At 58.5% G+C, this 21920-nt stretch overlaps 11 protein-coding genes across 11 annotated transcripts; 4 read left to right on the top strand and 7 right to left on the bottom strand.

Moving 5' to 3' along the window:
• Positions 1-140: 140 nt before the first annotated feature.
• B0H18DRAFT_967300 (uncharacterized protein) lies at positions 141-4364 on the top strand (the record flags this gene model as incomplete). The annotated part of the gene is given in 13 exon segments (XM_048043414.1): positions 141-330; positions 350-432; positions 544-1080; positions 1170-1504; positions 1570-1676; positions 1742-1836; positions 1927-2022; positions 2058-2160; positions 2196-2577; positions 2606-2836; positions 2890-3009; positions 3045-3213; positions 3363-4364. Coding segments are annotated over 13 exon segments (3252 nt in total), but the record flags the coding sequence as incomplete, so codon positions are not given.
• Positions 4365-5760, bottom strand: B0H18DRAFT_967296 (uncharacterized protein). The gene is made up of 7 exons (XM_048043413.1): positions 5667-5760; positions 5484-5643; positions 5065-5454; positions 4911-5011; positions 4796-4861; positions 4724-4739; positions 4365-4679 (listed from the first exon to the last, which is right to left on the bottom strand). The coding sequence occupies exons 1-7, from the start codon at positions 5727-5729 to the stop codon at positions 4561-4563; spliced, it is 915 nt and encodes a 304-aa protein (XP_047901288.1). The 5' UTR covers positions 5730-5760; the 3' UTR covers positions 4365-4560.
• On the top strand, positions 5761-6849 carry B0H18DRAFT_1091174 (ADP-ribosylation factor family-domain-containing protein; the record flags this gene model as incomplete). Its single annotated transcript, XM_048032286.1, has 7 exons — positions 5761-6068; positions 6128-6151; positions 6208-6235; positions 6295-6323; positions 6376-6428; positions 6475-6772; positions 6823-6849. The coding sequence occupies exons 1-7, from the start codon at positions 5961-5963 to the stop codon at positions 6847-6849; spliced, it is 567 nt and encodes a 188-aa protein (XP_047901287.1). The 5' UTR covers positions 5761-5960.
• A 437-nt stretch (positions 6850-7286) lies between these two features.
• On the bottom strand, positions 7287-9142 carry B0H18DRAFT_1112622 (uncharacterized protein; the record flags this gene model as incomplete). The annotated part of the gene is made up of 8 exons (XM_048032840.1): positions 7287-7724; positions 7772-7786; positions 7861-8102; positions 8191-8370; positions 8421-8540; positions 8594-8916; positions 8995-9053; positions 9116-9142. 8 exons carry the CDS (start codon positions 9140-9142, stop codon positions 7287-7289), a joined length of 1404 nt encoding a protein of 467 aa, XP_047901286.1.
• A 58-nt stretch (positions 9143-9200) lies between these two features.
• B0H18DRAFT_1081118 (mitochondrial NAD-homo-isocitrate dehydrogenase LysB) lies at positions 9201-10687 on the top strand (the record flags this gene model as incomplete). Its single annotated transcript, XM_048031340.1, has 11 exons — positions 9201-9333; positions 9354-9414; positions 9455-9496; positions 9554-9647; positions 9697-9765; positions 9823-9954; positions 10007-10078; positions 10114-10166; positions 10223-10270; positions 10324-10404; positions 10462-10687. 11 exons carry the CDS (start codon positions 9201-9203, stop codon positions 10685-10687), a joined length of 1011 nt encoding a protein of 336 aa, XP_047901285.1.
• Positions 10688-11072: 385 nt separating this feature from the next.
• On the bottom strand, positions 11073-13133 carry B0H18DRAFT_1112620 (uncharacterized protein; the record flags this gene model as incomplete). The annotated part of the gene is made up of 12 exons (XM_048032839.1): positions 11073-11200; positions 11259-11405; positions 11462-11575; positions 11626-11667; positions 11721-11819; positions 11879-11947; positions 11999-12106; positions 12163-12201; positions 12263-12413; positions 12486-12637; positions 12718-12880; positions 12948-13133. 12 exons carry the CDS (start codon positions 13131-13133, stop codon positions 11073-11075), a joined length of 1398 nt encoding a protein of 465 aa, XP_047901284.1.
• A 365-nt stretch (positions 13134-13498) lies between these two features.
• Positions 13499-15496, bottom strand: B0H18DRAFT_967278 (alpha/beta-hydrolase). Its single transcript, XM_048043412.1, has 9 exons — positions 15105-15496; positions 15003-15053; positions 14808-14953; positions 14501-14787; positions 14379-14463; positions 14268-14340; positions 14003-14244; positions 13832-13945; positions 13499-13775 (listed from the first exon to the last, which is right to left on the bottom strand). The coding sequence occupies exons 1-9, from the start codon at positions 15197-15199 to the stop codon at positions 13705-13707; spliced, it is 1164 nt and encodes a 387-aa protein (XP_047901283.1). The 5' UTR covers positions 15200-15496; the 3' UTR covers positions 13499-13704.
• B0H18DRAFT_1205696 (uncharacterized protein) lies at positions 15478-16503 on the bottom strand (the record flags this gene model as incomplete). The annotated part of the gene is made up of 3 exons (XM_048036143.1): positions 15478-15792; positions 15856-16369; positions 16450-16503. 2 exons carry the CDS (start codon positions 16501-16503, stop codon positions 15944-15946), a joined length of 480 nt encoding a protein of 159 aa, XP_047901282.1. The 3' UTR covers positions 15478-15792; positions 15856-15943.
• Positions 16504-16553: 50 nt separating this feature from the next.
• Positions 16554-17255, top strand: B0H18DRAFT_967274 (ubiquinol-cytochrome C reductase). Its single transcript, XM_048043411.1, has 4 exons — positions 16554-16653; positions 16710-16749; positions 16809-16906; positions 16960-17255. Exons 1-4 carry the CDS (start codon positions 16645-16647, stop codon positions 17005-17007), a joined length of 195 nt encoding a protein of 64 aa, XP_047901281.1. The 5' UTR covers positions 16554-16644; the 3' UTR covers positions 17008-17255.
• Positions 17256-17306: 51 nt separating this feature from the next.
• Positions 17307-19875, bottom strand: B0H18DRAFT_967270 (5-aminolevulinic acid synthase). Its single transcript, XM_048043410.1, is given in 6 exon segments — positions 17307-17756; positions 17776-18111; positions 18150-18252; positions 18309-18510; positions 18533-18878; positions 18943-19875. The coding sequence occupies 6 exon segments, from the start codon at positions 19611-19613 to the stop codon at positions 17465-17467; spliced, it is 1950 nt and encodes a 649-aa protein (XP_047901280.1). The 5' UTR covers positions 19614-19875; the 3' UTR covers positions 17307-17464.
• On the bottom strand, positions 19763-21708 carry B0H18DRAFT_15988 (acetylornithine and succinylornithine aminotransferase). The gene is made up of 5 exons (XM_048036915.1): positions 21595-21708; positions 21268-21538; positions 20635-21210; positions 20363-20516; positions 19763-20298 (listed from the first exon to the last, which is right to left on the bottom strand). The coding sequence occupies exons 1-5, from the start codon at positions 21612-21614 to the stop codon at positions 19913-19915; spliced, it is 1407 nt and encodes a 468-aa protein (XP_047901279.1). The 5' UTR covers positions 21615-21708; the 3' UTR covers positions 19763-19912.
• Between the last annotated feature and the right edge of the window lie 212 nt (positions 21709-21920).

Here is a 21920-nt window from a genome sequence, read left to right as displayed (position 1 = left end):
CGTTCCTCCATCTCCCAGCGCCCGCTCTTCCCTCTTCTGTCCCCCCGCATCGTCTCATCCGTTTCATCTCCAGCCTCTCCTCCGCTCACCCGCATTCGTCACTTCCCCCGGCCTCTATCTGACTCTCCCAGTATATGAGTCCCACCTCGCCAGAGCCCTCCCGCTCCCAGCGACCCTCCCCGACAAGCCCTGCCACTCCCCCCGGGCCCTCCTCCTTGCGCCCTCCTAAGGAGCGCATCTTCCATCTCGGTGCAAAGCCTCGACGCACCCTCTCCTCCAAGGTTCACAACCAGGCGGCATGGCGCAATGATAGCGAGACAGAGTCCAGCGGTCTGGCACTGAGACCAAGCACTCACATCCGTCCCCCACCCCCGCAAGCGGCACATGCGCAGAGCTTCAGACCGCGGCAGGGCTCTGACCCTCCCGCAAACCGTATGTCTAATTCAGATCCTTTGCTCTCCATGACTTCCCATTGTCCGCACGACCCCTGACCCGCCGCTCCCCGTCCCCGTCTCAAGCTCCTCACCGAGCTCGGACCCGGAGATGCTGCCCTCGACGTCCGTCTCTGGCATCGGGCGCAAGGTCGCCGCCTCTTTGGACCTCTTCAGGGAGTCCACCGGCGGCCCGCCCCCGAACGAGGACATGGAGCCATTTGAGCGCGTCCGGCCAGGTTCGCCCGTCTCAAAACGCAAAGCCAGCTCGGGGCATCTCATCGGGGACATGGCGGAGGCCCAGTTTGAGTTCGTCAAGCGTTCCGACTGGCCGGACCGCGAAATGAGCGCGCTCCGCAGAGAGAAGAGTGTCACCGGTTTGTCGATGGAGAGGGTCAGGACTCGAGAAAGCGTGAGTTCCACGTCCAGTGCTCGCGATGCGGAGGCACGGCGGTCGAAGCGGCGGCAGCCATCGATGCGCGACACTGTCCTGAATGACCTTATGCAATGGCGGAACACCGTTGCTGAAGACATTGCCCGAGGACGGCCGCGAGATCGTCCTGTTTGGCATGACGAGCCTCCCGAAGACGCTATCATCGGCTCTCCCGGGACGGATTCGTCCCTGTCGTCCAACATCACCTACCACGAAGTATACTCGCCAGAGGCTCCCATCCACATTCTCCCATCAATCGACCCCGTTCCTCTAGCCGTTCACTACCTATCTCCTTTGATATACAGGCGCCTTCGCGCCCGTTGAGCGTCCATCCCGTCTCTGCTCCCGTGCGTATAGCATCACGGGACCGGTCATGCTCGCCTATCCCTGGCCAAGAGAGGATACTCATACCTGATCGGCCTCCACCACCTACCGTTGCCTCTGATGTGCTTTCGCATTCTCCTTGGTCCACCGACGAAGAGAGTACGTGGGACACTGCGTCGATCACGACTGCGTCCACGACGGAAGCCTCGTCTCCGTTCCCGTTGTCGCCCTCCCGGACGAGTCCTCAACCACAGCCGTTCGTGCGGCATGCAAGCGACGAGGATGAGGAACAACACCAGCGCGCTCTCCTCTCGCCGTACGACGATATGGAGCTCAGCGCGAGGGCGGGGCAAACGGTGCGCAGGATGATCTCGCGCTGAGTTTCCCGCAAGAGAGTCTGCCGCATATACCGCTACGGCCGTTTCGCAACCAGGTTGGCGGGCACAGCGCGATATACAAGTTCACAAGGAGGGCCGTGTGCAAGGTTCGTGAAATTTACCTTGTCTCACGTTCATGTTGGGATGGATCTAATGTATCCGCTCCTTCCCTGTAGCCCTCGTATCTCGCGAGAACTTGTTCTACGAGTCCGTCGAGCGGGAGGCACCGCCGTTGCTGGACTTCATCCCCCGCTACCTGGGTGTCATGCTCGTCAGCTACGGCGAGTCCCGCGCGGTTCCAACGGTATCTCCGTGCGAGCTCGCACGATCATCACGAACCCGCACGACCTCCCTCCACAAGGCCGCGTCGGAGCTCTACCGATCGCGCACGTCCTCACAGCCGTCTTCCGCGCGTGGCGAGGGCGACACCGACGTCAGCGAAGCAGAGCTACCCGAGGTCGCACTGACTACAACCGGCACATCGTCCCGCAGTGGCTACTCCGCGCCGGGCGGAGTCGCGCCATGTCGCACTCCGCGGCGTCCTCGTTCCCGCGACCAGTCGTGAACCAGCGATTACGCGCGCCGCATCTGGTGGGTACACCGCGTCGAGTCCGGATTTGGCCTCGGGAGTGTCGCCGTGGTCCAAGCCCGGCCCGAGTTCGTTGGGCCGGACGAGGGGCATACAGGAGTATCCGTCGGACGCGCCGACGCCTATGAACTCGCCGCAGGTGCACAACAGCGTGATCCCGAACCGCTCCATCGCCGCACAGGCGCTGTCGCCTCGTGCTTCGTACGTGAACTATACGAATGGCTTCTATGGCGGGACGGGCTCCACTGTCGTGAACACTAGGTTCAAGGACCATGTCTTCAGCACGCTGCTACGGCGGATAACGAGGCAGCACTCGCGCCGCACGGACGATGACGGTGAGCTTGCAGATGGCGAGGCCGAAGACGGGTCGAACCCGTTCTGCGACAGCATTGGCAAGGGCCGGCGGAAGAAGCGCCTTAGCGCGTCGATCGGTTGCGCTACGAGGAGGTAGCCTGCTTGGGCAACCGCTGCGCCGTGTGCAGAGCGAGCACAGGCTCGCGGGCCATGACAGGACCGATCCGAACGGACTTGAGCAGAATGGAAGCCCGCCGGACTTGTTCCCGTTCGAGTACGACCAGGTTGAGGACAGCGAGGGCCGAATGCCTACGTTCCGGGACCATCGCCAGGCACTGAGCCGTCGTTCGCCGTGCGGTCCGACACGATCATCGACTACGCTGCGCCCGTCTGATCCCTCGAGCGTTTCGTACCGCATATGCCGGGCGTACATCGGACGAGCCCGGATGGTAGAGGGCGGGACCCGTCGGTGACGCGCCAGAACCACTTCATCCTGATGGAGGACCTGACGGGGCGGCTGAAGCATTCGTGTGTGCTCGACCTGAAGATGGGGACGCGGCAGTATGGGATGGATGCGACGCCGTCAAGAAGAAGAGCCAGCGAAAGAAGTGCGACCGCACGACGAGCAGGGCGCTGGGTGTGCGTGTGTGCGGCATGCAGGTGAGCGTCTTGTCCTTGTTCCCCGCAGCCCCATACGCACTAGTGGACTGCTACTGTACTGGCCCGTCTCGCACGCCACTGCACCCCTGGTTCGCGATCACGATCGTATGTCACCCGTAGTGTATCTCGATCGCGCGAGCTCCGTTATCTGGTTTTCAAATCCACTTCCGTGGGTAGGGTGTGAGCTGATGCTGACGATCCGTTGCATTGTGTTTGAAGGTATGGAACCACGTCACCAATCGTATGTCACGCAGGACAAATACAAGGGTCGCGAGGTCCGCCCGGACGACTTCCCAGGTGTCGTGGCGTCCTTCCTCCACGACGGCGAGCGCCTCCTCGTCTATCAAATCCCCGTAATCCTGCGCAAGTTGTACGCCCTCGCACGGATCATCCACAGGCTCAAGGGCTACCGCTTCTACGGCTGCAGCCTCCTCATGATCTACGACGGCGACCGCGATGCGCAGGAGGCGTTCCGTGCGTCGACGCTCGAGAACCCCTCTGCCCGCACGAAGCGCGGCGAGTCCCTCGAGCGCCGTCTGCGCCGGGCGTCCGAGAGGAAGCCCGAACACCCGCTCTTGCGCCGCTCTCACAGTGAGGACATTCTCCTCGGGCCCGTCGCCGAGCGCAGCAGTCGGCGCCGCAAACGGGGCGAGATGCAGATCCGCCTCGTCGACTTTGCGCACACGACGACTGGCCGCGACTGGCTGCCGTACCCTCCAGGTGGGCTGTCCGACAGGGACGCCGAAGAGGTGACGAGTGGGAAGGGCTACCAGGCGGACGTCGATCCGGAGACCGGTCTGCTCTACGCGCGGTTCCCTCCTCACTATCCTGACCAGCCGGACCGCGGGTTCCTCTTCGGACTGATGAACCTCGCGGAGACGCTGGAGAGGATATGGAACGAGGAGCGGTTACGGCGCATCAAGGACGCGCGGGACCAGCGTGCCGCCGTCGACTACCAGCTCCCGCCGCTTTGTATGGACGGGAAGGAAGTCTTCACGGAGATCTTCGGCAACGCGGAGGCGGACGGGGAACGCGACCTCGGTATGATCTCTACGTGATTCCGCCTACTTATTATTGCTTGACGGTGGAATTGTAACCTCTCTCTCCTTGGTTTCTTATTATCTGCTTTCAGCATCATGTCTCTCCTCTCGCCATCGCTGCATGTCCGTCTCTCGATCCTCACTTTGTCTTGTTGCACATATCACTCCACGAACACTAGACTTATATCTAGCATTCGCAATGTAGCATACAGTGCATAATGACCATTACTTGTGCTCGTATGGAGTCGACGTCGACCCGCAGGTCAAACTCAAGCCCTCGTCTCAAGGTATCGCCAATCCAATCGCTCGCTTTGGCAAGCCTTTGTATGCTTCTATCAGGCGAACATGGACGTTAGGGCGCGAAATTCTGTGCGTGGTGCAGACATGAGCTAGCGGTATCTGTGTAATGCTATTATAGGTTGCGGAGAACGGCCAGAAGAGCAGATGCTCGAGCGCGTTTGATTTCGCGATCGTCTAATGCAGCCGCGGCGGGCTGCTCGGATTCAGCGGGTGTAGACTCAGTTCCGCCGTCTTAGCAGTCGGTTTTTCTGGTTCCTCAGCGAGCATGTCTCTACATGTTTTGATGAGGGCCTAGATTCATGGACGAAGTCAGTCAGTGTAATACTCATGCACGTCTGTTCACTTACTTCTCTTGTCCCTCCCTTTACGCCCGCCAGGTACTGTGTCAACAGTGGAATGTATGTGTCGGGTATCTATGCGACAGTCAGAACGAGGATACTGATAGAGTTCACATCCACGCACAGCTTGCTGGGACCATAGATTGCGGACCAGCCAATTTTGCCGCGCCTTGTTAAATTTCCAAGAGCTGGGGTCGTCGAAGTGGTTGAACGCATACTGCAAGGCTGGACACGATCAGGAACATGTTGTATGCATCGAAGCACTCTAGCAGATCTACCTTTGGAAGCCTGCTCACTGAGACCCTCGTCCTCTGCAGGACTGGGGAAGTCTGTCTTTCCGCGTCTTCGTTTCTTCTTCTTCGGCACGTCCGCCGGGGCATCGCCGGTCTCAACAGCAGTGGCATCGCCCTCTGCCTGAGCATCGCGCTTTCGCTTCCTCTCTTTCTTGCTCTTCTTCGTCACTTGCGATGCTTCGGCCTCGTCCTCTACCTCATCAACTCCTTTTCCTTTGTGCGAGTTCTTGGCTACATCGGCGTCCTCGCGTTTGTGTTTGCTCTTCTTGCTCTTCTTGTCCTTTGACCGCTCCGCGGCTGTAGTGGTGGCGATACCGTCCTCCAGTGCAGGCGCAGCCACAGCAATGGCTTCGCCGCCGTCCTTGCATCGGCATGCTTGTGTTTCTTCTTTTTCTTCCTATGACCGTCGTCACTGGCATGCGCCTCGCTTCGATTCGTTTGATCGGAAGGAGGATGTGCGGGTGCTTCCTCGTCTGCTGTGGCCCGCGACTTGCTCTTCTTTTTCTTCTTGCCCTCGGAGGGTGCAGAAGACGTGCTGGCTACCGGTGTGTGTTGTCCTGTTTGCTGTTCGTGTCTGACGCGTCGACCAGCGCATCTTTTGATTTTTTGGCCTTTTTGGCCTGCTTGCCAGGAGAGTCTGCGAGGGACATTGGGAGCGGGACGCGGTGGAGATGAACGCGAGATCCAGTCTGCAGACTCGGACACGCCGGTACGCGGGGAGCGGTGCCTCGCATTACGTAAGCGGTATAATGTCGATCACAAGCGCTGGTCTGTGGTCGTGTAAGCAATCGAAGAGCTGAGCGAGTCTCCGCCAACTCAGACTGCCACCAGCCACCTCAAGCCTGCCTCCCGTCCCCGCCCACGTCTCTCTTTCCGCCACCATGGGTCTCTCCTTGTCCTCTCTCTTTTCTTCCCTATCTTCGCTTGTTCGCTGGAGCAAAGAGCAGGATGTCCGGATACTGATGCTCGGTCTTGACTCTGCGGGAAAGGTGCGTCCAGGCACTACGCGACCGTTCCGTCCGCGTGCTTACTCGCGACGCCCTGCTAGACTACCATCTTGTACAGACTACAGGTGTGTGAGGCGCTGCTGCATAGCTGCCCTTGAGGACTCAGCGTATGGCCTGGAAGATTGGGGAGGTAGTCTCCACAATACCCAGTGCGTCGCGTCTCCTCGGCTACCGCGCAGTGCTAGCGCTGACATGGAACTTTGCATAGCCATTGGGTTCAATGTAGAGACCGTACAGGTTTGTCATCTGCATAAGGCGCAACATTCCTCGGGCTAACATTGCGTTGCAGTACAAGAACATCAAGTTCCAAGTATGGGATCTCGGCGGCCAGTCGAGCATACGGTACGCCCGCCGAACCTTGTGCTTCTCCCCTCCTCACCTGCCGCAGACCATATTGGAGATGTTACTTCCCCAACACCGCGGCCATCATCTACGTCATTGACTCAGCCGACACCGCACGGCTGAAGACATCACGGACCGAACTGCTCACGATGCTTTCAGAGGAGGAGCTTACAGGCGTGCCTTTGCTCGTGTTCTGCAATAAGCAAGACATGGAGGGAGCACTAAAGCCAGAGCAGATCAGTGAGGAGCTCGGTCTTGCTGGTGGCGAAAAGGAGCGGCAATGGAGTGTGCGGGGGAGCTCTGCGACCAAGGGTGAGGGACTCGAGGAGGGGCTGGACTGGTGCGTGTCTTCGTGGGACGCGGCTGCCTCCTTGTATGCTGATGCTTCGCGTAGGTGGTCAACGCGATACAGAAAAAGTAGGCGGATTGCGTATTGCATCTCAGCTTGTGGGTGACGGACCGCCGTCTCGTCGTTGCTCTTGGATGGACACTATCTATCGCGCATCCATACCCGTTTGTATAGCATATTAATTGGTCCATATCGTATTGCGCGGCGGGCCGCTAACTCAGCAGATCCTGTCTGTCTCGTGATATCAGTACTGCCGTGCTGCATAACCTCAGCAATTACAGATGTATTTCAATATACAGGTGGTATATGTACAGGTCAAGATCAGTGTCCACGGCGAGGCTTCTACTCGTCCATTGCCCAACTCCACTGCCAACGCATCTCCTCACTATCTGTAAGCATGTCTATGTACGTCGGCGTCCGGCCTCCATATCCTCACCGTCGCGTCGTCCGCACACGTCGCCAGCATCCTTGTGCCCAATCCAGTGCGCCCACCTCGCCCTTCTGCCCTCTCAGCACACAGCCTTCGCAGGCTCCCTGCTTGCCCGCCCCGCCGCCTCTCCCACATCAAACAGGAACCGCGTCCGTCCGCGGTGCCCCCGCTCGCGAGCCACTGCCCGCACGGCGAGAGCGCGCGCGCACGTAGAACGAATTCGTCTGCATCCGTCGTGCGTGTACGCGAATGGGTCGGGGCCGTCTGGCAGGACGTTACCGGAGAGTGGCTGGAGCGAGGGGAGCGCGAAGGTGTGTACGCGTGCGTCGGTGCCGAGCGCGAAGAGGTGTCCTGCGGAGGGCCCTGTGCCTGGGATGAGCGTTGTGATACCCCGTGCGCGCCGGACTCCGTGGAGGGTTGTTGGATCGGCGGATATGAGGATCGGTTTTGGGGAGGCTTTGGACTTGGGTGTCTTTTTGGAGGATGTGGGGAGCGGAGGTCCCATTGGCGGAGGACGCTAGGCCAGATTTAGTAGATCGTTGAGAACCACGAGAGTGAACTCACCCGTCGTATGAGCCGCTGCTGATCAAGGTGTGAGAGTACCTCGGGTAGATGAGGCTTGTGATGCTCCGCATAGCAGCGGCTGGAGTAACCTTGCCCTTCCTACCTCTCGGTTTCAACGGTTTACCGTCCTCGTGTGCTCCCGGTATGCTGATGACCGGCTTCAGCGCGCCGTCTCCTCGCCTCTTCGCCCGCACTACTGCGGGTCGTCCGGCGCGTACCACTGCGCCGCTCGCCGACACGCAAGTCCCACACACAGATCCCGCCATCGCGGCCGCCCGTGCAAGCACCTCGCCATCATACTCAGGGTCCCACGCCACGCACTTCACCGTGCCTGCGTGTCCGTGGAGGACGTGCAGAACCTGGTTCTCCGATGACACGCCCGAGGCGAGCGTGGAGATGCGCACGGAGTGGTCACCGACGCGGTGCGAGGAGCGTGTCGGAGGGTGACCACTTGATGTCAAAGATACCGTTGGCGTGCGGGGCAAGGATGGTGCGCGGAGGCTCGCAGTCCCAGTCGTGCCGCGCGCGGGTGTTCACGACGTGCACGGAGCCCTGCTCGGTGGCGATGGCGAGGAGGGGTGTGGAGCCGGATTTGGCAGCTGGCACAATTCAATGAAATGGTATCATGAGAAAATGATATGGAACATACCATTTGAGTACGCGCAGGCATAAGGGAGGGTGTTGTATGATGTTTCATCTGCGGAATAGCATCTGAAAACGTCGGTTTTGTGTGAAGAAACAAATGACTGGAGCACAATTCGCGTGGGCACTACACGCATGTGTTAAGGAACAATGGGAACAACCGTGAAACTGTCGACTCACTAGCGTTACTCCGCAGGGCAGTAAACGACGTAGCCATCATGGCAGCGTCACGCATGCCAAAGACAGTGCGTTTGCGCACTCTTGAGCGTAGTGCCCAGGTCTCCTCCATGTCCACGTCCGACTCGCTGTCCGACGAAGTGACCTCTGTGTGTGCTTCCGTACCAGACAGCTTGGCGCGTTTCTTTTCGCGGTCGTCGACATCGCCGGATGCGCGTTTCCCCGTCGTTGGCTGAGTGAAGAAAGAAGAGTCATCTTTAGATGCGTGTTTGTTGTGTTTATGAGCGCAGGACGAGTAGGAGAATCTGGAGGAGACGCCATCCTGGCTAGCAGTGTGTCGAGGGCGTGGCAGAAGGACAGCGTTAGACGCCCATGCACCGCGTCGTTGAATGAGGGCACGCTACACGTGATCGCGACGCGCAAGGCATGGGATCTCGATGGAAATCTCGATCGGGTCGACATCCTTGCGTCAACAAAATACAGCCGTGAATATTCTGGCCTGAGCCTCTCCATCCCCTCTCTCACGTCCTCCACCTCTGCAGCACTTGCCATGTCCCTCCGTGCGGCACTTGCTTCGCACAGAGTCGCAACGCGCGCGTTGTCGCGCTCGATGGCGACCGCCGTCCCTGTGAGCCGCCAGAAGCTCAAGATCGGCCTCATTCCTGCGGATGGTATTGGGAAGGAAGTCATCCCCGCCGCACGCGCTGCTATCGAGGCTTTGGGCTCAGACATTCCAAGCCAGAGTTCATTGACCTGGAGGCAGGCTTTGAGGTGTTCACACGTTCGGGGGAGGCTTTGCCGGAGGATACGGTCAGTACGTCCCCGTGATTTGTGACTCATGTAGCATTTACTAATGAACCTCAGGGCACTCCGGGAGTGCGATTGCGCGCTGTTTGGTGCGGTCAGGCATGTACCATGCACCATGGTTGCTGATTCTCATGTCGCTAAATGACCGTGGCTCAGCTCTCCCGTGAGGAAAGTAACTGGCTATTCTTCGCCCATCGTAGCCTTGCGCAAGCAGTTGGATCTCTACGCGAATGTTCGACCAGTTATATCTGTATGATTCCTGCTCTTCTGTGCTTTACTCGACTGAAGCGTTTGAAAAGGTCGCTGCTAATCCCGAAGACAAGCCTAACGTCGATCTCATAGTCGTACGCGAGAACACGGAGTGCCTGGTATGCCGCTGCTATACTTATGTCATGGCACGAGATCCATGATGCCTTGCTTTGCAGTATGTGAAGCAGGAGACAATGACTGTTGGCGAACACGGCAGGGAAGCCCGCGCGACGCGTCTCATCACCGAGCGCGCATCCCACCGTATTGGCAAGATGGCGTTCGAGATTGCCCTCGGTCGTCCGCGCAAGGTGTGCTCTGCGTATATCATATTGATGCCGTTGAAACTCAGCTGGCCACTAGCTAGTGACTATCATCCACAAGTCAAACGTCCTCTCCGTCACAGATGGCCTCTTTCGAGACGCCGTCCGCGGCGTGCCCGCTTAGACGGCAGGTATGATAGTGTCAAGATCGAGGAGCAGATCGTAGACAGTGCCGTATACCGACTCTTCCGGGAGCCTCAGTAAGATGCATAAGCGCTCCCTTGTCGTTCATGTTACTCACGAACGTCGGACTCAGGATCTACGACGTCATGGTTGCGCCAAACCTCTACGGCGACATTATCTCGTACGTGTGTTCATACAAATGACAACCCTTGCCTGGTCTGATAGCAATAATAGGGACGCAGCAGCAGCCCTCGTTGGTTCTCTGGGCCTCGTGCCCTCAGTGAACGCAGGCGACAACTTCGTCATGGGTGAACCGTGCGTCTTAACGCCCTTCCTTCTCATCTTCAACTGATTGAGTCCAACTATCTATAGCGTCCACGGCTCGGCACCGGACATCGCTGGCCGTGGCATTGCCAACCCGCTCGCGTCCATTCGCAGCGCAGCACTTATGCTCCGCCACCTCGGATACGCGGCGCCTGCGGACAGATTGGACAAGGCGGTCGACGAGGTCATCCGTGAGGGCCAGGTGCTGACGCCAGATTTGGGTGGGAAGAGCAAGACGAGCGAGGTGCTCGATGCGGTGCTCAAGCGGCTGTAGAGAGCATATCGCCGTCCTGGAATGTGGCACACATGGATGCGATCTAAAGAGAAGCGGAAAAAAGTGAGGCTAGTTTGCAGTGTATCAAAAGTATGCTAGTATATTCAGCAAGCAGGTTGGGTGTGGTGTGATATATGCAAGTATCGATACAGGTACATGTGCGTTTACTTATAGTGGATAGTTCATAGATCGAAGGTAGGTCATGGGTCCTTGGCTCAGTCTTGACGCGTTTGGTAGGACCTTTGGTTTCACGTCAGAATAGAGGGTACAAGCAGTGATGGGGACCACATACCTTTGTCTTCATCTCTCTGAGCTCGTTTGAAGGATGGTACTGAGAGTAGAATGCCTTCATTAGCAGAGATCAGACTAGCATATAGCGCGAACTTCACTGACGCTTGCCTCGCTGCCTCGGGTCCTGAATTTGCACATCGTCCGACGGGTTTCCATGCGCTGGTGGAGGCATGGCGGAATCTTGCGGCTCTGGCTTGACACGGATGGCACCATGCCCCGTAGCTACCCAAACGCCCCGATTAACACATAAGAACGCAGTATCAAGACGTTGCGCACGTACGGCGCGTGGGCGGAGGCAGCCTCGGCTCTTGCGGTTTCACTCGCGAATTCCCTGGAGTGAGCCGCGGGTCGCGACTGCGGTTGCAAGCTTCACTCGGGGGTGGCGGTGGTAGCGCGTCCTCCTGAGGCTCAGGCTTGACGCGAGCACCTGACCGTGGCGCGATGAAAAGCAATGTGGTGGATAATGTAGCAGTGGATGCTTACCGAGTCCCGGTGTCCATGTCTCCGAGCGAGCACGCTCAGGCGATGATGGGATTGTAGCTGCAGTCTCGGAGCGTGCGCGTTCCGGGGTCGGGGTAAATTGCGTTTGAATATGGACTGCTCGGCGAATGAGCACCAGACAAGTAGTGAAGATCGTATATACTTACTTGGATCCCTCCCTCCCGGTGCTCCAGGGACGACGGAGAGGCCTGCACAGGTCGTGTTCAGAAACGTCGGTACTACAGGTGTGAATCGGTATCACCTTGGGCTCGCTGGCGCTCGAGCCTCTCAAACGCAGCTAAGAATGCCTGAGAGGGCTGTGGTTCTGGAGCCGGCGATGGCTCGCGCTTTGCAATCGGCTCTGAATAGATAGGTTGCCGGTTAAAGCAAGCACTGTATCATGCGGGTTGGATGCCCTACCTTGGCCCGCCCGTGTGCGCTCACTGAGGCGGGTGAAGGCTGCAAGGAAAGCCTCCGAGGGCTGGGGCTCTGGAACCAGCAAGGTCAGCATCTCGCTGGTGAAGTGTGCGACAGACAAACCTTGAGTGTCATTGTGTTCTTGCTTCAATACTACTTCAGAAGGTTCTGGCTTCACGGAAATGGGAACATCCGAGGGCTCTTGCTTAACGAGTTGCAGCGCTGCGTCCTCTGTGAAGCGGGTGTCAAGCGATGGAACGTCAATGTGCAAGACAAAGTGTATGCACCTTCCTCGTACGGGTCTCGCTTGTCGACAGAGAGTTGGCCTGCAACGAGAGGCGCAAGTGAGTGTGACGCCAATAAGAATCATAAAGTGAGAGTTCCCACCCAGCAATGATACCCCTGTCGTCGGCTCCACATGCTGTTCTTCCCGGTGTCTCTGTTCTTCGGGAGGATGTATATCTTCGTCCAGTTGGGCATTCCGAACATGTGCGAGGTGCGGAGGGGCCTCATATGGCTCGAACGCGCTCGGTTCCGGCTAGTAAGGTAGCAATCAACAAGCTCATCCAGCGACTCCGGTTGCTCAGATCCATTCAACAAACAGGCTTACGGGTGGAGGAGTTGGTGTGCGCGCCCGGGTCTTGGGCAACGGTAGTGCCAAGTCTGCGCAATTCCTTCCGTGAACGATCGCCCAATGCGGGCGGGGATACGGGTATTTAACCGGGAACCTGGTAGGGTCCTGTTCGCCACCTGTAGTCCAGGCTGTTTGCCAATTATCTTGCAGTATGTCACCAGATTAGCCTCAGGTGATTAGGCAAACATCTAGTCGGTGTGATACATACGCTCTTCTGGATGCCCTTGTTTGCGGTAGTTGAACTCGAAAACGTATGAGACGCGATCCCGGTCCTTTGCGCCTCCCCAGCTGAGCACCTCACGCCAGACATGGACACCGAGAATGGGGTATATGTCAGCTTCCTCGGGCAGTTGTACGACGACCTCGTCTCTCTGATGACACAGTGACAAACGCATCAGTCTTCACAGCTTCCCTGAGACGGACGATGTCGACTGCTACCGTATGCATGTAGTGGATTGCCGTTGGGTTTGTCTTCTTGCCAGTCATGTAGTACACCCAGCTACTGAGCCACTCCCAGTACATCGTGTCCCGCGCCTTGCCAGTCCTGTGCCCCGGGAAAGGATCTTCGATCACAACATACTTACACTCCGGGTCATTCTCATATGGCGGACCTTTCTTCGCCATTAGTAGAGCCGGAGAGCCCTGTAGATCTACCCTTTAATCAGTCATCGCGGGCATAATGACGGACTGGTAATGCATCCTTACCGATAGCAGTGGCTCAATATTGGATGCTGCTCTACGACTCGTGAGTGACAGTGTTGTTTCGCACTGCAAGCAGACAGTCGCTATGTCAAGTGAGGGCGCCGACGTCTGTCTGGCGCGCCGCGTACGAGACAGACGATGGGCGTTCAGTACGTTCAGTACTCAGTGCACGGATCGGAACAATGGACATCGTTCAGGGCAGCGTGAGGACACGAGGCAAGGTGTGATCGCAGAAGCGGAGAGGACGGCAACCTCCGCCCTCCGTTCGTCAATGTCCACACTGTCAAGCAGTACAGTAGACCAAGTAACAGACATTGCAATTAGGAGAGCATACTACAACAGGATGAATGTGCGTTCGACCGCGAAATTGCCCAGTCTATATCTAGAGTACAAACTTAAATAGCCCAGCAAATGATTGTAGGTAGGAGGAACATCCGTCCAAGTGTGTGAATGTCACCGCGTCCGCTGCGGCTATAATCGTGATATGTCGTTATCATGCCTTCAACGGACGGTCGAGCTCTTTAACGAGCAGGTCGTTGACGGCTTTCGGATTGTCCAGATACACTACAGGGAAACACAATGTGAGAAGGCAGTGTGGCTGCAGAGGGCATCATACTTACCATGATGGCCTGCATGAGGGATGATGTACATCTTGCCGTCGCCATTGCCTGCCTGACGCAGTCTCTCAATAGCCTCAGAGCCGCCCTCAGGGTCCATCCAGTCGTGTTCACCGTCTACATCAAACCGTTGATCAGCGTCCACACAAAGTGCAAGAACTCGTCACTACTCACAAACGAAGGTGATCGGCATAGCCAACGCGTGTATCCGATCCACCAGTGGCCGCCTCGCGTGGGCACCGGAGCGAGCAGGTGTGAGACGCAGTACTCGCCCGATCCCTTCGCAAGTACGAGGTTCACATGTAGTCGTGCATCGCCCGGGTTCGTCCTGACTCAAGCCGATGAACCGCCGGCTGGAGTACTTACCCACAAGCATCGGTCCCCAGAACATGGACGAGCGGATGACCTGGAACGGACTCCACCCTCCTCCCAGAGATACGTGAGTAACCTCCGCGACCGGCTCTCCTTCTTCTGCACCTCCTCCTGTCCCGTCTTTATCCGCTCCAGCTGCCCTGCGTCGCCGCCTCTGCGTGGTCGGCGCTCGACGCACCGGTGGTCTGCTCGTCCGTCACCTCGCGCGCATATACGGTGCTCTCGGGATCGCGCGGCACACCTGCAGGCGATAGCAGGATGATCTTGTTCACGCGCGTGGGGTATTGAGCGCGTAGGCACGCTCAGGTAGCCTCCGAGCGAGTGCCCCACTAGCGTCATGCGCTCGAGCCCCATGCGCTCACGCCATTGCTCCAGCGAGTCAATGAAGAAGCCTTCCGCCTCATTCACCCTTCCGTCAATGTCGTCCCGTTTTGCCTTGATGGAGAAGGGAACGCGGGCGGAGCGGCCCATGCCTAGCCAGTCGAGCGCGAACACAGACGTCCCACGCCGACTAGCCCACTGGCCCAGAGCGAGGAAGTTTTGGAAGAAGAACCCAAGTCCCGCTCCGTATCCGTGAAGTAGCACCACTGGCGAACGGGACGATGACGTTGCCGGGAGGTCGGTGTCATGGTGAGGGTGTTGATGTAGTGCTTAGGGTTGTTAAGTTCGACACGCTTGCTTTCTGCCACCACCTGGTATGTGCCGTCTGGCGTTGGTGGAGGCGAGCCGGCCGGCCGGAAGAAGGGCAGTTTCCTGCGAGGCAATAAGAAGACGGTTAACACGGCCGAGAAGGCGGACGCACCTGAGTAACCGCTCTTCCGCCGCTGCGCTCTCCTTCTCGCCGGCATGCCACCTGCAATGATTGTGAGATTCATGTGACAGTGTCCGATGCGCCAATGCTCACCAGCTCTTCATACTAGCGACGAATGTAGATGGGATATCACGAGCGGGTGGCAGCGGCAAGACGCCAGGGGGAGTACCAGAGGTGGTGGCAGCCATGCTGACTAGGAGCCGAAGTCTTGCGAGTCTAAGTGTAGAGGTTATGATTGCGAGGCGGTGAAGAGGAGGGAAGAGTGGGGGAGGGGAGGAGCGGTGAGGGCGGGTTATAATGTGAGGGACGCAGCGAGTTGCCACATGCCGGACGGACTCGTCGACGGAGTAAGCTGGGCAGTGACGATGACATAATCCGGATAACGTGTGTCCAGCCACTCAGCCAACTCGGCGGACTGCAACATACGCAGACAACAAGCATCTCGACTCCGCGGCGCACAGCCCTGCCTCGCCCATACCTACGCGCAGACGAAGATAGGAGAACGTGAAGGATCTCGCCAGTGTATCGCACAATCTGAATAGTAGACTCCATCCGCGGACATGCAAGATTAGACCACCTTCCATTATCATCCTGCGTGAACGCAGGTCATTACACCCGGTGCTAAGTTTGTCGGCAGCAGTAGCTCTAGCCCACCCAGAGTCGGACCTTGGCGGTAAGGGACCGTCTCATATGCAAGGTATTAGCCGCGTGTGAGAGGTGTAGTGTAGGAGCCCGACGCCCGACGGAACAGCAAATGCACAGCGTCAGAGCAGGAGTGCAACTACAATACGGAACGTGTAAGACCTTTGAGGACGCCTCAGATTGCAGAGGACGTGCAACTCACCCGTGCAGCACTACCGCCGTTTCATCTTCTTTGCTCTTGTACCTCCATCTTTATAGGCGTCTTGTCAATCACCTTGATCAGTTTATCTTCAATCCTCCCCCTCCGACGACGTGATGGCCTTCATCACCGCCTCCCTTCCCTGCCCAAACCCATTCAAGTACAACCGCCACTTCGGATCCCTCTCCGTCTCCATGGCCTTCTCGAGCACCTGGAAGGCCGCCGTCGCGCACTGGTAGCCGGCCTCGTAGCTCGACCGGTTGGTGCCCTTGAACCCGAGGCTACCTCCGGTGAACGTCCGGAGGATGTGCCCGGTCGGTCGGGTAGCAGAGACGATCGTGTTTGTGCCGTTTGACTTGCAGTAAAGCGCAAACGTCGATCCTTGCAGCCTGGCTTGCGCTACCTCGGCAGCCTTGGACTCGTTGATTGCGATAGGATTAGAGATGGGATATGTCTCGCCCTTGGGTGGCCCTGTGTCCTCCGGGTCCGTAGCATGCGAGGAGGCGGCGGGAGCGGTCTGCGATGGCGGAGATGCGCCGAGCCGGTCGAAATACTCAGCTTCGCTCGTCTCAGACTGTGAGGAAAAGCCCGCGGCACGACAGGGCTGGCGCAGTAGCCGTAGGTAGCCAGCCGCTGCCTGAGTAGAGACATGGTGATGAACATCCACTGAGCGCGCGAATTTGCGAGGACCTCCGTTTGGGCGTCTGTTTTACGCACGGCGCCTAGCCAACCCGGCGCCGCCGGTTTGCACCTTCACCTCCTCCGTCACCGTCCCCGCGCACACATCCAGCCATGGGCTCCGTGAGTACCAGGCATTGTCAACCAAGGCGAACTTAGAGATTCTGATAGTTGCGCAGTTGGCGAACGCTTTCTACAACACCATCGTCAAGCGCAACAGTGAGTCGTCATTCCGTGTTCCTCCGCCTCGCCCCTCCAACCTCCTGGGTTTCCACCAGGCGTATTCGTGACGAGCATCTTCGCTGGGGCGTTCGCTTTCGGTGTTGGCTTTGACACCGGCGTCACGTCGTTCTGGGATACCTGGAACAAGGGGTACGTTGCAGCAGTCGCTCTCCGGCGGAGTGCGTGGTACTGACGTCCACACAGAAGCAGTGGAAGGACATCCGTGACCGCTACGCCCAGGATGCAGACTCATAGACGTTAGATGTCGGAGCATGTGTTCATTGCTATCGCAGAGCCAAGTATAATGATCGCCTAAAACTTTCATCTGCCCTGTCGGTGACTGGCCTCCAACTTGCTTTCGCTATCAACTCCAGGAGAGTAAGTATGGCGTGTCTTGACCCTGTGCGTAACATAAATGCGCACCCTATGGCTTGCATGTGCAGCCGTCAACGAGCGGCGGGCAAAGTGTACTGTAGCTCTGCTGCTGCTAACCACCTCTCCTTACTTAGTTGCAGCGGCACTTCGAGCAAAACTCGCGTTGTCACACAGCAGAGTAGACGGAGGTCGCCCAACATGGGCGACGACAAGTTCACTTTTGTTCACATCATCAGCGGTACATGTACGACAACACGACACAGCTGCTACTCTATGATACTAAGCGGGGCCGTGTACGAACCGACCCGTCCGTCAACAAGAAAGCACGTCACTGCGCTCAAGCAGCGACGGAAATCTCACTACTCCCGCGGAGTGCGTCCGCCGGCATAGCGATGGGGTGCACGCTCGTCGGCATGTCCAGCTGGACCGTAGTCACACGAGGCTCGACGGCCGGACCCAACAGGTCGTCGAACTTCCTGCGCGTCACCGCAACAGCCCTCGCATCCACGACACGCTTCTGGCCAGCCGTAAGCATCTTCGGTGCAGAACCATCGACCAAGCCCAGCTGCTTGTCATCCCAGATCGGCTGAACGCGCTCCGCGCCAGGCATGCCGACACCGCCGCCCGCCCTCCGCCTTCCAGACCGACGTGCGCTTGATGCCGAGCTCCGTGAACGTCTGGTTGACCGCCTTCGCGAGTCGCGCGATCTGATCAATGTTGTGCCCGGGCGTGACGGTGAACCGGAGGCGCTCCTCGCCGCGCGCGACCGTCGGGTAGTTGATGGCCTGCACGTAGACGTTGTGCTTCTCAAGGAGCGTGTCCGAAGCAAGACGCGCGAGGGTCGGGTCGCCAATGAGAACGGGGACGATGTGCGAAGGACCGGGGACGACAGGGATGTCCATAGCCTCGAAGCGGGACTTCAGAGCACGGACGTTGATTTGCATGAGCTGCCGGTCGCCCAGGTACTCCTTTTGGTACGAGATGCTAGCGCGAGCGCCAGCCATGTTCGACGGGGGAGAGACGTCGTGAAGATGAACCCAGCTGCGTAGGACCTGATCATGTCGACGAAGTCTGACGAACCCGCGATGTAACCACCAATAGCACCGTAGGCCTTGCCAAGAGTACCTAGTCAGGATAAATCAATAAACACGCTCGCATACATTGTCTCGAAAACTACTTACCAGTGATGATGTCGATGCGGTCCATGACCGAGCCCTTGACAGGCTCGCGACTGCGCCCAGCGCGTTTCTGGGCTTCGTAGTCAAGGTGCTCCGCAACACCGGCACCATGGGGACCATACAGTCCGACAGCGTGTACCTCGTCCAGGAACGTCAAGGCACCGTACTTCTTGGCCAAGTCGCACATCTCCGAGATGGCCCAATGCTACCGCACATAGAGTAAACACTCTCGAAAGCGATGATCTTCGGTGTCTCCTTGGGGTACTGTGCGAGCTTGCTCTCGAGTCCTCGAGGTCGTTGTGCTTGAAAATGACGCGCTTCGCCCCGGAGTGTCTCATACCCTGTATCATGGAGGCATGATTCATAGAGTCGGAGAAGTAGATACACCCAGGTAATTTGGACCCGAGGGTGGCGAGCGTAGCGTCATTCGCGACGTAGCACGAAGAGAAGACCAGCGCGGCGGGTTTACGGTGTAACGCGGCGAGCTCCTCCTCGAGGGCGAGGTGCATACCGGTGTTGCCCGCGATGTTCCGGGTACCTCCGGCCCCGTGCCCGTAGGTATCGAGCGTGCGACTGGAGGACGCGAGGCATTGCGTCAATGCTAATCCTCTGCGCCCGATCCGAACTTGACACTCACTGCATCGTCTCGAGCACGATCGGGTTGTTACCCATCCCGAGGTAGTCGTTCGCGCACCACACCTCGACCTCGTCCTTCGGGTCGCCCGTATGCGCGATGGGGAACTTGTGCGCCATGCGGTTGATGTTGTTGAAGTAGCGGTAAGAAGCATCCTGATGCTTCTTCTCCAGCTCGTCCGCGTAGAAGTTGTCATAGTTGAAGCCGCTCGCGGCCGCGGCCTCCTGGCCTTTGCCCTGAGCAGCCTGAGCGGCGTGGAATGGGCACCCGCTGGGGGCAGCGGGGGTAGACGGCTTTGCATCGACCTCTGGGGCCTTGCCCTTCGCCGCCTTCGCGAGGTCCTCCGCCATGCGAGCAGCCGCGATGGCCTTGGCTGCGTGCGGGCACTTGTCAATATTGGTGCCGGTGGGGATGGGGAAGACACCCTTCTCCTCGTGTATCTTCTGGATGTCAGCGCTGCCCGCGAAGCTGGCGTAGCCCGCGACCATCTGGCTAGAGCGGGACTGGAGGGCGGGGCCCATGACGGGGCACTGGGTAGCCCGCTCCGTCAAGCGGGAGAGCGTCGGGTAACGGGGGGACGTGGAGGTGCATAGAGTGCGGAGGGTGGAGGACTTTGTGCGGCCGAGGAAGGGGCAGGAGGACTTGAACTTTGCGAGGGACGAGAGCTTGTCCATGCTGGCGAAGGGATGGCGGAAAGTGGGTGGATGGGTCGGGCGACGAAGTGAGCGACGGCTTCCTCTTATGGGACGACGCCAGCTGAGCAACCAATCACGCCGTGGCAATTAGCAGACGCCCGCCGAATCTTCTAATGGCAATTCTGTCCTCCCGGCCGCGTCCCCCTGGCGTCCCACCGGCACCACCGTCTCTTCCCGGGGCCTCCCCGCGGCCGTCACCCATCGGCTGGCTCAGTGCTCGCGGCCGCACGCATCGCAGACACTGTCTCCATTCTTGAAACACAGACATAGCATTTTATCTACTGGCTCTGCATCACATGGAGACAGCCCTCAATCACGTCCACCGCCATGTCCACCTCCGTCCGCCCGATATTCAGGCTGGGAACAAGTCTCACGGCATCGTTTCCCGCAGTCAGCAGCAACACGCCCCGTTCTCTCGCCATCTGCACCACCTTCCCCGGCTGGCTCGCATCCTTGAAGCCCAGGCCCACGATCAACCCGCGTCCCCGAATTCCCGGCTGCACCATACCCGGGAACCACCGCGGCAATTGAGCGAGACGCCCCGACAAGTATGCACTCGTCTCGACCATGTTAGACACGAAGGGGCGCTCCGAGAGACGCGACAGGACATGGAAGCCCAGCGCACACGCGAGGGGCGAACCGCCGAACGTCGTCCCGTGTGAGCCTGCGACGCCACGGTCAGTTTGCTAAAATGGACACGGTGACAAACAGATGCTGTTGGCACATACCAGCTGTCATCGTCTCTGCCACATTGTCCCGCATGAGAACAGCGCCGATGGGATAGCCATTGGCCAACGGTTTTGCCATCGTCACAACGTCCGGGTGCGCATTGATCGGCATCGTAGAATGAGCCCATAGAGAACCCGTCCTGTACAGACCGCACTAGAGGTCATACCGTCGAAGTCAGCGGACATGTCAAGAGGCCATACGCCCGAGTAGATGCAGAGGCACCACCCGATCGACGTCTCACGCGCAAAGACAACATGACACGGTGACTCACCTGGATCTCGTCATAGATGAGCACCGCGCCAACGTCGTCGCACTTCTTTCGAAGAGCCTGCAACCAAGCGACATCGGCGGCGTGGACACCCCCCTCTCCTTGAATTGGTTCCACAATGACCGCACATGTTTTCTCGCTGAGCAGCTTTTCCAAATCTTCGAGAACGTTCAGCCTGCCGACCTTCACGCCGGGCAATAGCGGCGCAAACGGCTTCTGGTACTTCGGGTTCGTCGTGACGCTAAGCGCGCCCATAGACCGACCATGAAAACCACGCTCGAAGCAGACAATTTCGTGCTTGTCGCAGGCAGGGTCGTCCCACGACTTGCCGTGGACGCGCCCAGCGCGCCTTCCCAACTTCCGCGCGACCTTCAGTGCGCCCTCGTTCGCTTCGGTGCCGGAGTTGGAGAAAACACCTTCCGCCACTGGTCGCGCCCTGGGGTGGGTGCGTGGAGCCGGTTTCCCAGCCAAGCCCGCCTTCCTGCTGGGTGAGCTTGACAATGAGCTCTGCGAGCTGCCCTGCCCATTGTTGTGATAACATTGCTCGCGTGTAAAGGTGCCAGCTTCCGACGCCATAACCTGTCAATAAAACGTTTAACGGCACGGATTGCGTAGACATGCATATGGAAGACGTGCGTTTGCTACACCCATGTCTGAATGGCCCAACGCGTTACGGCAATACCAGCGCTGAAGTCGAGGTACCGACGACCCTCCGTGTCCCAAATGTACGCCCCCTTCCCATGCGACATACAACGGGCGGCCGAGCATAGACGGGCAGGACATAGGCAGCAGAACGGTCGATGAGGCCTTGACACTTCGGGGTACGCTCGATGGGTCTTCCGGATGGGTTGCCGCTGTGTATTTGTGCATGGCGCTCAGGAATCGACGCCGCAGGGCGGGGTGCGTTCTGACCAGCGGAATGCAATTTTCAGCTGCGAAAGTACAAGTGACCCAGGAACTCACCTCAGGCAGAGACGAAGCATGCCTGACGCACGCAGTTTGGAGTTCCTCGGGCGTTCAATCGCCCCGAGCGGCCAACAAGGCTACGGGCGACGCTAGAGCGCGACATAGTGGTTTTAGGACAACACCCTGGGTGTCACTATATGGAGGAAAGAGAGAACAGGGTTGCCGGCTCTCCGTCTGGATATGGAGGCCCTGAGCGTCCGGAGTCATGACGGTGGCAGAGAAACATTCGCCCACACGTGATGCGCCATTACTGCAATTTGACCGCGCTTCGACGTCGTACAGCCCAGCATGGTCGTCGAAATACGTGTACAGGATCAAGTTAT

This window comes from Fomitopsis serialis (assembly GCF_022376445.1).
Source record: "Fomitopsis serialis strain Sig1Antser10 chromosome Unknown B0H18scaffold_1, whole genome shotgun sequence".
Taxonomy (NCBI): Eukaryota; Fungi; Basidiomycota; class Agaricomycetes; order Polyporales; family Fomitopsidaceae; genus Fomitopsis; species Fomitopsis serialis.
This window is presented reverse-complemented; position numbering and strand designations above follow the sequence as displayed.

What these genes read in the sequence shown, in the direction of transcription:
- B0H18DRAFT_967270 (XM_048043410.1), bottom strand. Translation starts at nt 19,613, where the DNA reads ATGGACAAGCTCTCGTCCCTCGCAAAGTTCAAGTCCTCCTGCCCCTTC. An exon ending in CCGCATCGACATCATCACTG is followed by an intron (nt 18,253 to 18,308) that starts GTAAGTAGTTTT and finishes TATCCTGACTAG; the next exon opens with GTACTCTTGGCAAGGCCTAC. An exon ending in GCTGGGTTCATCTTCACGAC is followed by an intron (nt 18,112 to 18,149) that starts GTCTCTCCCCCG and finishes CGCTCGCGCTAG; the next exon opens with CATCTCGTACCAAAAGGAGT.
- B0H18DRAFT_15988 (XM_048036915.1), bottom strand. Translation starts at nt 21,614, where the DNA reads ATGCTTCGTCTCTGCCTGAG. An exon ending in TCATCTATGACGAGATCCAG is followed by an intron (nt 20,517 to 20,634) that starts GTGAGTCACCGT and finishes TATGACCTCTAG; the next exon opens with TGCGGTCTGTACAGGACGGG. An exon ending in GGCAGAGACGATGACAGCTG is followed by an intron (nt 20,299 to 20,362) that starts GTATGTGCCAAC and finishes GTGGCGTCGCAG; the next exon opens with GCTCACACGGGACGACGTTC.
- B0H18DRAFT_967278 (XM_048043412.1), bottom strand. Translation starts at nt 15,199, where the DNA reads ATGGCTGCCACCACCTCTGGTACTCCCCCTGGCGTCTTGCCGCTGCCA. An exon ending in GTCGCTAGTATGAAGAGCTG is followed by an intron (nt 15,054 to 15,104) that starts GTGAGCATTGGC and finishes CAATCATTGCAG; the next exon opens with GTGGCATGCCGGCGAGAAGG. An exon ending in CCCTCATGCAGGCCATCATG is followed by an intron (nt 13,776 to 13,831) that starts GTAAGTATGATG and finishes GTTTCCCTGTAG; the next exon opens with TGTATCTGGACAATCCGAAA.
- B0H18DRAFT_967274 (XM_048043411.1), top strand. An exon ending in CACCATCGTCAAGCGCAACA is followed by an intron (nt 16,750 to 16,808) that starts GTGAGTCGTCAT and finishes GGTTTCCACCAG; the next exon opens with GCGTATTCGTGACGAGCATC. An exon ending in ATACCTGGAACAAGGGGTAC is followed by an intron (nt 16,907 to 16,959) that starts GTTGCAGCAGTC and finishes TCCACACAGAAG; the next exon opens with CAGTGGAAGGACATCCGTGA.
- B0H18DRAFT_967296 (XM_048043413.1), bottom strand. Translation starts at nt 5,729, where the DNA reads ATGTCCCTCGCAGACTCTCCTGGCAAGCAGGCCAAAAAGGCCAAAAAA. An exon ending in GGCGCATGCCAGTGACGACG is followed by an intron (nt 5,455 to 5,483) that starts GTCATAGGAAGA and finishes AAGAAACACAAG; the next exon opens with CATGCCGATGCAAGGACGGC. An exon ending in CAGTGAGCAGGCTTCCAAAG is followed by an intron (nt 5,012 to 5,064) that starts GTAGATCTGCTA and finishes GATCGTGTCCAG; the next exon opens with CCTTGCAGTATGCGTTCAAC.